We start from the raw sequence: 15,989 nt of genomic DNA on the forward strand, positions 1-15,989 counted from the left end.
CTTTTCTCCTCGCCCCCTCTCCTCGCCTCCCCCCCCCCCTCCTCCTCTACAGCCCCCCTTCTCCTGTGGTTCTATTCATATTCTAATCACAGCTTTCCCTTCTCCGGCTCTCAGGCACTCCATCACAGCCCTCCCATCCCTCCCAGCCCCTGGCTTTGCACTGCTACTTCCCCCCCATTGTGGTCCGGGCTCTCCTCTGAGGCACACTAAAATAAGGTTGCCTCAACTAGAGAGTGTTGGGAGGGGGGGGGTGGGGGGAACCCTCCCAAAAGTTCACACTTGTGGGATTTTCACATTAGAGCTTTACAGGGGTGGCTAGCTGATCCATTTATCCACATCAGTTTTAGGGCGCAAGCATGAACAATGATGGATCTTGTTTGTGTTTATGGAAGAGATAGTGGAGTGGGGAAAAAAGATTGTCATTTTCTGTCAGTTGATTTCTAACTTGCCCCTCTAGATGGAACTTCCATTGGTCGCCAAGAGACAGACATCTAGAAAGTTTCCTGTTGGGGCAAAAGTGTTCATTTAAATAAGAGTGGCAAGCAAATGGTGTGTGTCTATATGTGTGTGTGTGTGTGTGTGTGTGTGGAGGTGGGGGGTGTATAAAAACGTATTAAATGCTATAATGGAGGAGGGGGAGCCCACAGTGCTGGGATTGCGTAGATCTAAGCCTTTTTTTTCTTGAGAAGGGAGCTTTTCTTATTCAAAGCAGGCTCACAAAAGACTTCCAGTGAGCCTTGCCACATCCCCATCTGACTCGAGGCCATTCATCAAGCCAGCGAGCCTATCAATGACATGGCCCCATCAGCGCTCCTATAAAATCAGCCCCTTTCCCATGAAACATCAGCAAACATTTTGACGGGTCTGGCTCTCCCCCCACTGGATTTCTGGAGTCTCTACCCCCCTCCTCCTCCTCCCTCAACCCCACCTCCCCCCTCCCCTCCTCCACCACCACCACCACCGGCGTTCTCTCGGCGGTCCTCAGATCCTCCACGTCTCCTGTGACGGGCAGTGGTCACACAAACGCGGAGCGAGACAAGGGGAGACCCACTGAGGAGGTGGAGACGAGCACAAAGCCATTTTTTCCCTTGGAGGAGCCTGTGTGCTGTTGATGGGAAGAGGATGCATTGTGGGCTGCTGGAGGAGCCTGACATGGATTCCACAGGTTGGTCCTGCGGTCTGGGGGAAGCTTAGGAGACGTGGCCCTGCTCTGGAGCCCTGAACTGGCCCTGGAGGCTCTCTCTCTATCTCCCTGCAGCCGCTCGGGGATGGTCAACTTGAGTTATTACTCTACTATTACTTTTTTGTTCATTTGTTTTTAGAGGATGTCGTTTTGGATAAGATATTGGGCTGCTTTTAGTCGAAGTTATTGGTTAAAAGTTTTTTTTAGAAGGCAAAAGAGTGGACATTGTGGTTTTATGAATCAATTTTAATTCCTTGCCAAATCACTAAACGTTGGAAATTAAGATGATGGCAAGTTGACAATTAAAACGACTATAAAGCCTTAGTTAAAGGACATCAATTATTATCAATGACTTTAATATTAAGTCCGCCATTTAAAATAATGACGTGTAGGTGCTCAAGTGATGCACCTGCCAGGATACTTGTAAACAACTTTGGAGAAAGCTTCGATTAACCGCTGCAACCGGATCTATAAAGCCACCCAATTGGCCTACACTGTGACATGTTTTTAAAAGGAATATTGAATAGAACTAATAATATGATAACATGTAGGCCTATCATGTGGAAGCTTTGCTAAATCAATCCAAACGATTGACGGTTTGTGTACTTTCATTGCAACATGCGATTACCAACAAGGCTACAATTGAATAGAACAATTTTATTTTTACAAAGCAACTTTATTTGATTAGCCTATTCTCGTCTGACTAATCATGCGGTTTTCTGCTGTATCAGTGGTGTAATTTATCATTCAGGCAACTGAACTAAATAGTGTTCAAAATGATCCAAAATCCATTTCAGCTGTTGATCAATTTTAATCCAATTATTTCGAAACCGCCTTATCTGTGTCCATGGCAAATTATTCAATTACAACCAAAGGATCCCGCCTACAATAGATAATTACTTTCAGCTCAGTGAACTAAACATATCCTTGACAGAAAGGAGTTAGAATAATTTGTATGTGACAAATTCAGTATGAAAACATTAAACTTAAATAGGTCTGTCAAATTCCCCTCTTGAGTGAAAGTTCTCATTCTTACAGACAATAATAGATTATATTAGAATATGATTAGGTTCGTAATATCAGTTGTAATAATCACCCAATGTTTATAACAATGGCGATGAAAGTAACTAATAATGAGTGATAATAATGGCAATGACACAATTTTTTAAACCAGCAGATCTTAAAAATATTGTTTATTAAAATATCGTCTTGTAGTAATATGGCAGAGATGCAAATGTTACATAACTGAATTGTAGCCTATGTTATGGTTAGAGTTAGTATTATCAATAACTAAAGTGATGCTGCACGGCGCAAACATTTGAAAGTGGTAGAAAGAAATGCCCTTTCAATTAACATCAAAACTTACTTTGGATTATAAATATTTGACTCAGTTTGTTCAAATATTTGGCTCAGGTTCAGTTAGGCCATTTTCAACACAACCTGTTGAACACAATTCTTAAGAGGGCCGTGAACTGTCATTGTGTTCTGTTACTGTAAGCCTAGATAAGTGGCACGGTAACACTAAGTGCGCGTGCCATTGATCTACCAAGAGGTGTCGAATCATCAATGCAAGTGAGTTCTGCATCCTTAACTTTTACATTTATGTGACCCTCTTTTAATAGGACGGGACCTGTTGCCATGCCAACAGCCAATCCTGACAAGTGCTGCTATATGGTAATAGTTGTCATGGCCCGTGCGGGAAACAGGATCTACACGAGTACGATCAAAATTATAAGGGTCTCTGTCCCAAGAAAGGAGGCCATTTGGGCTATTTCTAAATCGAAATTATAAAGGGACAATGGCTTCTATGTCGCGAGGCTGGTCTTGCAATGCAGGCTCAGTTCCCGAGTGCGCGCTCTTGTAGTCCCCCCCCCCTGAACAATGCGGGAATCCTGCAGTTTGGGTGAAAACACCCCAAATAAAGACACAGCTGCGACGAGGCCCGCAGAATTGATTGCTATCGAATTCTCCTGACACATTAAGTGACGTGAAATAGTTCATACAGGCGGTGTTTTACTAGACCTACTTGGAAACATTTAAATTAAAAACTCAAATGTCCTCTTTGGGAATATATTTAATATTGCTGACCATTTTTTAACCCTTGATGCATCCAAACAATTATTCAAAACACTGCTTTTGTACGTTTCTGTGTTTTAATTGACCTGTTGTCTGTTTGACTTGTTGTAGAGAGCTGGATTGAGAGGTGCCTTAATGAAAGCGAGAGTAAACGGTACTCCAGTCACACATCCCTGGGGAACATGTCCAACGATGAAAGTAAGCATGGCGCACTGGTTTGGTTTCACATCCTGCATTACTGCAAAATTAATCATTTGTCAATACTTTCATGTAACGGCAGTGATAAATATTTTAAAACTGCTATAGGCTAGGTCATAAAACTGTAATTTAGTAATGTATTTCTCTGATAATGTTTAGGTTATTTAAGTCTTACATTTACATTGTCATTTATCAGACGCTCTCATCCAGAGCGACTTACATTAAGTACAGGGACATTCCCCCGAGGCAAGTAGGGTGAAGTGCCTTGCCCAAGGACACAGCGTCATTTTGCATGGCCGGGAATCGAACTGGCAACCTTCAGATTACTAGCATGATTCCCTAACCGCTCAGCCATCTGACATCTTGAATTAAATACAAAAAATTGAGACATGGGATTGCATAGTACTGTGTTGATTGTTTTAAATATACTTGCAAATGTTATATTAAAGCCATGGAAAACAGAATTTGTGCTTTTACAAATACTGGTATTTGTTGCCATCTTTAACTGAAGTGTTTTAATTCCTCGTGTTCACGATATTGTGAAATAACAAACTTGTTTTTGTTTGTAAAAGATGAGGAGAAGGAAAACAACCGAGCATCGAAACCACATTCAACACCGGCGACTCTCCAGTGGTGAGTCCTCCTCCTGCCCCCCTTTTCCAATGACCTGCCATCTGGAAAATACAACTCGGTGTAAACCAAGAACACATTTAGAGATATTAATGTGGTTGAGGAATACACTTTTTACGTAAAACATTTTTCACAGATTATACAAATATTCACCTGTGTAAATAAAAATTATGGAACAGACTTTTTTTGGTGTGTATTTGATATAAAATTTGAATCTATTAACTTCTCAACTCTGTACTGGTGAAAGCTTCAAATCCACCTGTTGGGGGGTGGGAGTGTTTGTATAGTCGTGTCCCTCTTGTCAAGGGTGTCAGAACGTGTGAGATACTGAGTGTAAATTGAACTGTGTTTGTGGATTAACAGTAGTTATATATTGGTCAGGACATACTATAAACATGTGTTAATTTAAAGGCTACTGCAATGTCATGTTTGTTTGCCTGGAACCATTTGAGTGCTTGTAAATCCTTCACTCTGAAAGACTGTATATTGAGCTTCAGTGTGGCCAGGACAGGTTATTGTGTGGTGGAGGTAGAGCTGGTGGAGCTGCTGAAGGGGTTGGAGATGTACACCTGAGTTGGTCCTGTGATCTAAGGATCCAGAGATGATCCTGTGTTCTTGCGATTAACACAAAAATACATCAAGTATGATTGGGATGAATACAATTGATTTTGTGGTCAACTAGAGTTGATTCACTGGTGTTGATGTTTGAATTTTAACTTGATATTGTATTGTATGCTAGGTATGTTATTTTAGGTATACAGTGTGTATATATAAGTTGGCACTGTTGTGGGGATATATCTCTAGAATACTATTACTGATCTATAATCCACAGTTACTACTTTGGCTGTAATATATTCTAGAATTGATACGTTCGTTATATTCGTATTGTTGCTGACATATATTAGGTTGGTACTTTTGCTGGATTAGTTGCTACCGTTGTTGTGATATATTTGGTATTGTTATTGTCATTGTTGTTGATACTGTTATGGTGATATACTCTAGTTGGTACTGTTATGATTATATATTCTAGTTGGTACTGTTATGATGATATACTCTAGTTGGTACTGTTATGATGATATACTCTAGTTGGTACTGTTATGATGATATATTCTAGTTGGTACTGTTATGATGATATATTCTAGTTGGTACTGTTATGATGATATATTCTAGTTGGTACTGTTATGATGATATATTCTAGTTAAACTTGCTGTATTGACTGTGAGCTGTTTGGTCCTCAGGTTAGAGGAGAACTACGAGATAGCAGAGGGCGTGTGCATTCCTCGGAGTGCTCTCTACATGCACTACCTGGACTTCTGTGAGAAGCACGACACTCAGCCTGTCAACGCCGCTAGCTTCGGAAAGGTACCACCTCAGAATTGCAGCCTTCTAATATTTGTTTGTATTTACAATCACATGGAATGACACAACAGACTGTGGGTGGATGCTGGCTAACTAAGAAGAGAGGCTGATAACTACAGGAGGTGAAGGGACTGGCTGATAAATTATATGTGCAAAGTTATGGGTATACACAATTTGATATGTTCCGGTTTTGGTGCAAAGCTATGGAAGAGATAACTTACTTCTCATCTAGGTGTGACATTTAAACTCTGGATATTTTTTGTTAAGCTTGTGTCCATATGTAGTACGGATATATGACATTGAAATTATTTGTATTTTTTATAAATGTCTGTACGTAGTGCAGATGTACTATTATGATGTTAATGTTTGCTGTAGTAAAACAGCTGGACAGAGAACATAAATACAGAAAAGATGTGCTTGTCTGGGTTCCCACAATCCCCGAGCAGCCCCCTGTCCACTCAGTCGCCACCATCTTCCCCCACAAACCCCCGGCCCCTGCCCCACACCCCACCCAGCTACCCCACCCCCGGCCCCTGCCCCACACCCCACCCAGCTACCCCACCCCCGCCCTTCCCCATCCCCTGTCGGAGGATATTGAAAAAGAGAAGGGGCCTGGATTAATGTGTAATTAAAGGAAATTTGGAAGGGTGAGATGTTGCGGAATGTTAGATCAGTGGCTGGAGCAGTGTGGGGTGTCCTTTAGGAAGGCTTCATTGATTTGGGACAAAACCACCAGAGAGGGTCGGGCCGCCTCCCTGTCTGCTCATTTATCAAGCGGACCCTGACAGAAACTTCACAGCTTGCCCTCTTTTTTCATCCTGTACAATGGAGAGCTCCACTGTTTGCTAAAGTTTCTGCACCGGGAGCTAGACCAAGGAGCCAATCTCTCATGGACAAAAAGAGAGAGAGAGAGAGAGAGAGAGAGAGAGAGGGAAAGTGGGGGAGAGAGGTAAAAAGAGAAAGAGAGAAGCAGTGAGAGAGAAAAAAGGAAAGTTAAAAAGGAAGAAGGAATGATCTTGGAACCTTTTTTAACATACAAAAAAAAAACAATAAAAACCAAACCTGTCAGAAATGGATCATTCCCAAAGCCCTTTTCTCCCACAGTGTGGATCTGTCTTGGTCTCAGGCTAAGAAACCCCCTTTGAGCTTCTAATCCAATCTACTTTATCAAATAGATAGTCAACTGTTTCTATAGATTGAAATTGATTATTTGTTCTTTGACACTAATAGATTAAGTGGTTCATTCTAAGTAACTAATAGAGATTCATCCTATCAAAATCTACCAATTGCAAAAACAATAAATACCATGTAAAATGGGTATGTTCTGAATATAGTTGTTTTTTCCGTCAGGGATAATGGACCTCTATAAGCATTTTTGTTAATGCATTGGCTTTGATCCCTGATTAATTATTCTTTACCGTCTTAGTAAATGTGACAAGTAAAGCACCATGCCAGTATCCTAATAAAAAAGGGAAGAATGATACATCTCTTCTCTAAGTGCTGCTGAACTAGTAGAATGACTGACAGATTCCTCTCTTTACCAGATTATTAGACAGCAGTTCCCCCAGCTGACAACTAGAAGGCTGGGCACCAGGGGCCAGTCAAAGTAAGACCAGCTGTCCCCCACAACCCTCCTTACTTTCACTTCATTGTATTTAATCTATTAAGGTCACAAAGAATATAATATAATTATATTATTTTTTATTTCGGTCTCCCTGTTCCTCCCTGTTCCCCCCCCCCCCCATCCCAGGTACCACTACTATGGCATTGCGGTGAAGGAGAGTTCCCAGTACTACGATGTAATGTACTCCAAGAAGGGGGCAGCGTGGGTGAACGAGACGGGCAAGAAGGAGGTGACCAAGCAGACCGTGGCGTATTCACCCCGCTCCAAGCTAGGGACGCTCCTGCCAGAGTTCCCAAATGTCAAAGACCTAAATCTGCCCGCCAGTCTGCCAGAGGAGAAGGTAAACAGGACTCTAAAAGTCCTCCTCCTCTTCCCCCCCTTCCCTCCTTCTATCCAACCAGCTCCTCACCCCCTCCAGGTCTCCCCTTGTATCTGGGACCTTCACTGGGTAGAGGTTTAGAGAAGGACCTTGAGTATTTACACCCTGGCTCCTCACTAACTCTTAATCTTGTGGAGAGATAATAAGATTCCGCGCCGGACAAAGGACAGGCACTAGCTGTCCAGCTTTAAATAGGGGGGCCTTGATTTTAAATGGTTTGTGCGTTGCCAGGTTTATATAACATCCCCCCAATGGAGACTGTAACTGGTTTTCATTAGTAAACCTGCTTTGTGAAAGATTTATCTTCTTGTTTTTTTCATATAGCTCTTTCAGTGATTTAGAACATTTAGAAGCTTTTTAGTAAACAATGAGCTTTTAAAGAGTTCCAACATTAATCCCGTTCTCTCGCTGTTCTCTTCAGGTGTCCACATTCATCATGATGTACAGGACCCACTGTCAGAGGATACTAGATACAGTAATAAGGGCCAACTTTGATGAGGTAAGACTTTTTGGATATGAAATGTCTAACCTATGTCACATTCAAATATACACTTATGCTTGAAAAATATTGTTTTAGATCAATTACATTGGAATCCCCGCCCAAAACACGTGTTTAGGAGAAGTCAGAAGTCAGTCAGAAAAGGTGACAGTGACACAGCTGTTCATCTTAATTTGTGATCCTGCAGGTTCAGAGCTTCCTGTTGCACTTCTGGCAAGGCATGCCCCCACATATGCTGCCTGTCCTCGGCTCCTCCACCGTGGTCAACATTGTGGGTGTGTGTGACTCCATCCTCTACAAGGCCATCTCTGGGGTCCTAATGCCTACCGTGTTACAGGCTCTGCCTGACAGGTAAGTGGACACAGGTTCTCTCAGGGAACGCAGGGATAAGGAAGCATCAGGTGTGTCATATTTGATGCTTTCTAAGCCAGGCTGACCTTCCTTGTGACCTCTGCAATCTCCTCTCTTGTCCAGCTTGACCCAGGTAATCAGGAAGTTTGCTAAGCAGCTGGACGAATGGCTGAAGGTAGCACTTCACGACCTGCCAGAAAACTTGAGGAATATCAAGTTTGAATGTAGGTACATGAACATGTTTACATCATCAGCTTTTTTGTAGTATTTTAATGTCGGGAAATGTTGAATGTTTTTTTTGGTGCCTTATCAATGAACGTTCATAAGTTAACCCCCTTTCCACAGTGTCTCGGAGATTCTCCCAGATTCTGAAACGACAAACATCTTTAAACCATCTATGTCAGGTACAGTTCATGAAAGTAATAAAAGGGAATTTGAATACATCCAACAATCCCTATACCTGTACATGTGATGGTACCCTGTGTAAAATCTGGTCTTTAACTACATCAATGTCATGACATGTTTCCAGGCGTCCAGGACGGTGATCCACAGTGCCGACATCACCTTCCAGATGCTGGAGGACTGGAGGAACGTGGACCTGAACAGCATCACCAAGCAGACCCTGTACACCATGGAGGACTCCAGGGACGAGCACCGCAGGCTCATAATAGACTGTAAGTCAGTCAATGGAGGGGGGGGGGGGGGCTGTGTGTGTAAGTGTGTGTTCGTGGACGTGTGTGTTTGTAGGTACGTGTGTGCTCGAGTGTTTGTGCGTTTGTGGGTGCCAATGTTGAAGTGACACTTGTCCTAAAGAAGTGACACTTGATGGTCGCCTTTAGCTCCCACTCAAACTTAGAGATCTCAGAGTAATTCCCACGACCAGGGGAGAGCAGCTCTAATGACGGAGGTTACACAGTTCAATTCCCTCTGAAACACCCTGCAGGGCAGCTCCGAGCCCCTCCAGTGGCCCTCCTTCAGAAGGTGTCAGCAGGGGTCAGGGGTCACTGCTTCGTGGGTGCTAGGAGACCAAGAAGCCTGCTACATTCACTCAACTATACTCGGAGATGTAGCCACACTCAATTCATGATTCATTAATTATGTTCGTAAGACTTTCTGCTTTTTTGCATTCGTGTGTGAGGGGGCCATATAGTAGGTTTCAAATGATCGAAAACAATTCAAGAACACGCATGTTTGTGTGTTGACTAGATATGTTTCAGTGTGTGTGCTGACTTGGAATGTTTCAGACTGTGTGTTAACTAGCTTGGTTTCAGAATTTGCTGACTAGCTTGGTTTCAGAGTGTGTGTTGACTAGCTTGGTTTCAGAGTGTGTGTTGACTAGCTGTTTCTCAGAATGTTGTTTCTCTCTCCTGTTCCCAGTGTTCCAGGAGTTTGACCGTCTATTAGAAGAGCAGTCTCCCATTGAGGCCTACATTGAGTGGCTGGACACCATGGTGGACCGCTGTGTGGTGAAGGTCAGCACGTGTTAGATTCTCTGAACACACTTCCCACTGGTTGTCACCTGATGCACCCTTTGCAATCTCTGTTGTCGAGCCTTTTCTGTTTTGTGGCGGGGGTTAGGGTTAGGGTTCACAAAGAGAATACATTTAGCAGACTGTCTCACAATTCTTCTGCAAATCAATTAGGATTATGGATGTTCAAAGGGTGACCCTGCATGTGAGCGTCATTTGTATTGACACATCACTGATGCGCAGGGGCCTTACATAGCAGTTTCCTAAGTTAATGATGTCTTCAAGAGCCCCCATGTGCTGCCATTACGTGCCAGATATGGGCTTGTAAAATGTGGTTGCCGAGGCAACGCCCCTGACTCGCCAGACAATAGTTCAATAGGGAGGCGTGTCCCTGGGGGAAAATTAAATAGTTGACTTGTTGACATGTTTTTTTCGTTCCTGAGGGGTTAAGCCCCAATACGGACCTAAGGGTTAATTCCACCCCCACATCCCCTCCTCCCCCATTCCTTTCTCATGGAAATGTTCCCTCTAGGTGGCGGGGAAGAGACCTGGGTGTCTGAAGAGAGGGGCCCAGCAATTCCTGCTCATGTGGTCGTGCTTCGGGACCCGAGTTATCCGAGACATGACCCTACACAGCGCGCCCAGCTTCGGTGAGTAGCCGTGAGTCGAGTAGCTGTAACGCCCGTAAATGGACAAGCTAAAGCAGGTTATTTATTTATTTATTTTGGGGGCGGGGGGGTAGCAGGGTATCATTATTTGGGAGGTTAAGCTGATGTCGAAGGCATGAGAAATAGGTGTCCCGGCCCTAGTCAGTATTGCAATGTAACAGTAAAATAGAGCAGACAAAAAGAGTTCCTCCTGTGTGTCCTCAGACCCAATAGACCCTCAGTAAAGATGGCTGCACGGCAGTTCCCTCCTCTTTGCTCGACGAGCCACCAGTGCGTGACTATGAGGACTGAAAGAGATAGGGGTTGTAAAAGACAAAAAAGGAGAAAAGAAAAAGAAAATGGCTTCCCTCCCTCTTGTCCTCCCCCTCCTCTCCCACTGCCCTGTCTGTGAATACCAAAGACACAGCTGGTTGCTGTGTTTTGATAAAGCAGCTCCCTGTGCAAAAACAGCTCATTAACAAAGGTGACCCCCCCTCCCCCCTCCCCTCCCCCCCACTGCAATGTGTTTGTCCGTCTTTCCATTTTATGACCGGGCAGAATGGTTTCCCGTTCCTTGATTACCCAACAGTGTTTATGACGCGCACGCTGGTAGGACTGAGCAGGACAGTGTCAGGACTGTGCCCCCTCTGCGCCCCCTCTGCGCCCCCTCTGCGCCCCCTCTGCGCCCCCTGCCCCAGCCCAAGGGGCATCATTGAGGCAGTGACTTTGCAGCAGGAAACAACCCGGCTACTTTTTAATCACAGAGATCTCCCACCATGTCTCTGTTGAGCTGTGCGGGCGTGAAATAATTCTACGAGGGCCTTCCTGAATTGAAGGAAACCCGTATTACTGACTGCATGACCCAGGAAGTCATATTGCTGCACTCTCTTGGTCGGTGATTTAGCCCTTCCTTATTGTGTTGTTGGAGGATGAGTGGTTGAACGGTTTAACCTCACACTCAAAACCTTCTGACTCAGACTGGACTGAAGAGCTTTGAGTAAAGCGCCATGTTGATTTGCATAACCTATGGGCTTGGTGTATGTAAATAACCTTTAAGCACCCTTCCTTCCTTCTTCCCTCCTCCTTCCCTCCTCCTTCTCTCCTCGTTCCCTCCTGCCTTACCCTTCCTCTTCTTTCTCAGGCTCCTTTCATCTGATCCACCTGATGTTTGACGACTATGTCCTGTACCTGTTGGAGTCTCTGCACTGCCAGGAGAGGGCCAACGATCTCCTCAGGGCCATGAAGGCAGAGGGCAGCACAGGTCAGCCCCTCCACCCCTCCACCCCTTCACCCCTCCACCCTCCTCCCCTCAACCCTCATCCCCCACCCCTCCACCCCTCAACCCTCAACCCCTCACTCCTCACCCTCCACCCCCCCCAACCCTCACCCCCACCCCCACCCCTCTTCCTCTCACTTCCTTCTAAATCTGGGATACAGCCACTTTAGTGAATATTCCCACCTTTCCTCTTGATCTAAACCACACCGGCCTCTCACAAAACCAACAGGCTGCCCTTTTCTAGAGATAGGTAGTACATGCAGTACCTTAGAGTCACTACGCCTGTGTGTTGACGGTCGACCATCTCAATCCTTTCAGCTGAGAGAGAAGAGGAGCTGATGCTAACGGAGACCACGCCAACCTCTGCCTCCCCTGGCCCCTTCTCCCCAGCCAAGTCCGTACCCTCGGTGGGGGTCCCCTCCGTCAGCTCCCCCAACGCAGCCCAATCTCCAGAGTACCCAGGGGCAACATCCAGCACAGGTGAGACTGCACTGGGAGAGGGTTGGGTAGGGGGCGGGGGCGGGGGCGGGGGCGGGGAGGAGGGGTGGGGGGGGGTAGTAGAAAAGCGTAGTAGGAAAGAGAGTGGACGCAGGGGGGTTGGGGAAATGGAGAGGGGCTAGTTCACATGGAGGTCATCTACTGAATTATCACCACCTTGTCGCTTTTACTTTTTTGCATATATTTGATCTTTACCAAAAACACTGTGTATGGTTGCACCTACACTTGCTGTTCCAGGTTTGCTGGACATGAGTAGACCTGGCTTAAAAACTATACAAAGATCAAACTATCAAAACATAGACACAGTCATACCAACTGCAAAGACAGCTAATGGATCAGTGCCATAAGTGCATCATGTGAAATAGCATCTTAATTACTTAATAAATACTCTCAAGTAATGAATCTCTGTATTTGACCCAGGTGTCTGAGTGTGGATTTGCTAAGGGTAATGGCATGTAGGTTTCTCTGTGCCAACAACCCCTGTGTCTCTGTGTGTGTACTTGTGTGTGTGCCAGGCGCAGTTCAGTCATATACCTGGTCCCTTACGTACACAGTGACAACGTCCGGTGGGACCCCCCCCGAGGGCGGACAGCAGCTGCCCTGTATGCGCGGTGGTGCCTCTGTGCCCCCCCCCTCCTCTGCCCTCCGGATGCCGGTCTACGCTCACAGGGATGAGCACGGGTGAGCAATCACAGCAATGACCATGGCACTTATAGCACTGTACTTGTCACTTATGTCACTGTATTTTGCCCTTTTGGCAATTTTGTACTTGCCTGTTTTTGTCCTGGCACTATATGTTTATCGTTATGCGTCATCAAAACCAAAGCAAATTCCTTGTATGTGAAAACCTACTTTGCAATAAACCTATTTCTGGTTCTAACCACTGTATAAGTCAAATAGACTGTGTTGTTTACTGACTTGCTTGTGTGTTTTCATGTTAGGTACACAGGCAGCTACAACTACGGCAGCTACACCAACCAGCACCCCCACTCCATCCAGAGCCAGTACCCCAGTCTGGCCCACGAACCTGGCCTCCCAGCCCCCCTCCACTACCCCTCCTACCATCGCACGTCTGCACAGGTCAGTCACCAACCGCACACACCCAACCACACCACCTACCAACGGTCCACAACCAATACTCTGTGAAATCAGTGAGTCATTTCATGAAATAATGTTAGGTGGCCATCTTGATGAAACACAAGCGTCAGTTTCTGGAGTCAGACCTTCTCCGGTACCAAATGGGAAGATGATTGTGGCGTTCAAGATCACGGTCGGATAAAGGTTTGAATTGCAAACTCCACACCTACGGGCCTTTGTTGCTGTTCTTGGATCTGTATCTCCTTGGTGTTCTTCTGACGTCAAAGTAGGCCATTACGTGTTTCATGTGTGGGCGGAGTGAAGCACAATCGCTTCAACATAGTCCATTTGTTGTCCACAAGTAAATATGAGGTATTTGATTTGGTGTAAATCAACTACACTGTGAACTAAAATTTTTGGGAAGCTTAATTTTTTTAGAACCTCACGATTTTTTTAGAACCTCACGATAACGCGACAACGTCGGTTGTTTATTCTCGATTTGAGGTCGTTACCGAGGTGTGAATTCCACTCTTGCTTTTGTGAGGGTGAACTTACCACAGGCTGTAAATCAGTCAGGAATGTTAATACGGACAGGAGGGGTGACGAACCTGCTCCTTAGTATGCAAGACACTGCTCTGATGCTGACAATGTGGTGCACACTGTGGAGAGGAGACCGTGTGGAGAGAAAAACATGGAGAGTGTGAGAAAAAAAAGGAAAAAAATGGAAAATGAGAGAGACAGAGAGAGAGAGACAGAGAGAGAGAGACAGAGAGAGAGAGAGACAGAGAGAGAGAGAGACAGAGAGAGAGAGAGACAGAGAGAGAGAGACAGAGAGAGAGAGACAGAGAGAGAGAGAGAGAGAGAGAGAGAGAGAGAGAGAGAGAGAGAGAGAGGGAGGGAGGGAGGGAGGGAGGGAGAGGGAGAGAGAGAGAGAGAGGGAGGGAGAGGGAGAGGGAGAGGGAGAGGGAGAGGGAGAGGGAGAGGGAGAGGGAGAGGGAGAGGGAGAGGGAGAGGGAGAGAGAGAGAGAGAGAGAGAGAGAGAGAGAGAGAGAGAGAGAGAGAGAGAGAGAGAAAAACAGAGAATTGATCAGTGTACTGTAAATCCAAGAGCTTTTTTCATATGGAAGAAGAAGGAGAAGAAGACAGGGTCCAGCTGTGACGAGGTGTTGTTGATATCGGGTCTCATGTGGACTGTGCAGGGGCAAGTGGTGTGAGTCGACCCCTCTAAATGTAAATCCTTGTCAAGGACCCTCCAGCCTCCTCCCCAGCCTCCCCTCTATCATCCCCTGCCTGTAATGGAAGGAGATAAACTGGCCCATAGCCGTATCAGCCTCTTTCCCCTCAGCCTCAGTTTCCCCATCCCCCATTCCACTCTGTAGCGGAAGCCGCTAGTGAAAGGTGGCTTGGCTGGAGCCCAGAGGGGCCCTCCTCAGTCCCTCCCCCTTCCCGGCACTCAATAGCCTCTTCATTGGTCCCCTCCTCTGGCCATACAACAGGGTAGGAGGCGTTTATTAAAATATTGTTATTCAATGGTCTCTTTTCTGCGCGTGAACAAGAGGTTACAGAACCAGCCGTCCTGAGTCCTGACCCGGGCCACTGGGTTTTTCCATCCCTATGACAGACCCAACTGTTTCCTGTTTATATTTAGTACGAAAAGAGATAGACTTTTCACTTCCACTTTTTCCCTCTCTGCTCAAAACTTAAATCGGGCACAATGTGTTGTCTTTGTCTTCAGGGACTCTGCCAGTAGGGAGTCATGACGATGACACGAATGGAACACTGTGCTAGATTCCTCAGCTGTCCAAAAATGTTTTCTAAGAGAGTCAGGCTTGATCATGGCGGTTATTGGTTGTGTTACCCAGGGCAACAAAAATAATACCGGAAAGCCACTTATCCAAGTCCAGGTTTTTTGGGGGGGGGAACGTTATTGACATTAACGCACATTTAAAGATAATTAACATGGCAAAACAAAATCACCTTGACCAAGTCCTGTCCTAATCTAGTTTTTATTTTCTCTCCCCAACTTGGCTTCATATGTCAGTGTTTCCATCTATCTGTATCGATAAATATTGATCGTCACGTATCAGCCTGGTTCTAGACGGAATTAATTATTTCTATACCATCATTCAAACTGACTGTTTATTTCCTCTATGTTACAGTACCCCCTCAACAGCCAGATGTCTCGAATGGAGCCATGCTTGATGGGCGGTGCTCCCCGGCTCCACCCTGCTGCTGTGGCTCCTCGTTGGCCGGAGGTCTCTCCTGCAGGCAGCTGCTACGCTAGCCCCCCTATGCACTCCACACGTTACGCTTCCCCAGGGGACATGTACTCTCCCCTGGCCCCGCGCAGGAACTCTGAGTACGAACACTCACAACACTTCCCCGGCTTTGCCTACATCAATGGCGAGGCCACCACCGGGTGGGCTAAATAGCACCGCCCCCCTCCGCTCATCCCTCACTGGATCTGGATGCAGACCTCACACTGCCCCCTGGATGCAGACCTCACACTGCCCCCTGGATGCAGACCTCACACTGCCCCCTGGATGCAGACCTCACACTGCCCCCTGGATGCAGACCTCACACTGCCCCCAGCCGCCCAGCCGCCCAGCCCCAGAAGAAGGCACACGACACAGGAATCACAGGCGGGTGCTTTTGAGACTTGACACAGAATCAATCAAGTGTTTGTGGTGCCATCGCCTGTCAGTCCTTCTTCTTCTCAGGCG

At 45.9% G+C, this 15,989-nt stretch overlaps 1 protein-coding gene across 1 annotated transcript; it reads left to right on the forward strand.

The window, feature by feature from the left end:
* Positions 1-1,110: 1,110 nt before the first annotated feature.
* rfx4 (regulatory factor X, 4) lies at positions 1,111-15,739 on the forward strand. The gene is made up of 18 exons (XM_067234806.1): positions 1,111-1,165; positions 3,371-3,457; positions 4,030-4,090; positions 5,326-5,449; positions 6,991-7,052; positions 7,197-7,410; positions 7,871-7,948; positions 8,136-8,299; positions 8,423-8,523; positions 8,645-8,703; positions 8,829-8,973; positions 9,677-9,771; positions 10,301-10,418; positions 11,557-11,676; positions 12,010-12,171; positions 12,705-12,870; positions 13,131-13,269; positions 15,426-15,739. The coding sequence occupies exons 1-18, from the start codon at positions 1,123-1,125 to the stop codon at positions 15,696-15,698; spliced, it is 2,211 nt and encodes a 736-aa protein (XP_067090907.1). The 5' UTR covers positions 1,111-1,122; the 3' UTR covers positions 15,699-15,739.
* Positions 15,740-15,989: the final 250 nt, after the last annotated feature.

Source organism: Osmerus mordax, chromosome 4 (assembly GCF_038355195.1).
Source record: "Osmerus mordax isolate fOsmMor3 chromosome 4, fOsmMor3.pri, whole genome shotgun sequence".
NCBI classification, from domain to species: Eukaryota; Metazoa; Chordata; class Actinopteri; order Osmeriformes; family Osmeridae; genus Osmerus; species Osmerus mordax.

Bases quoted from the DNA above. Each gene is read 5' to 3' on its own strand.
- rfx4 (XM_067234806.1), top strand. From the start codon at position 1,123: ATGCATTGTGGGCTGCTGGAGGAGCCTGACATGGATTCCACAG. The intron at 4,091-5,325 runs GTGAGTCCTCCT...TTTGGTCCTCAG, and splicing joins ACACCGGCGACTCTCCAGTG to GTTAGAGGAGAACTACGAGA. The intron at 12,871-13,130 runs GTGAGCAATCAC...TTTTCATGTTAG, and splicing joins GCTCACAGGGATGAGCACGG to GTACACAGGCAGCTACAACT.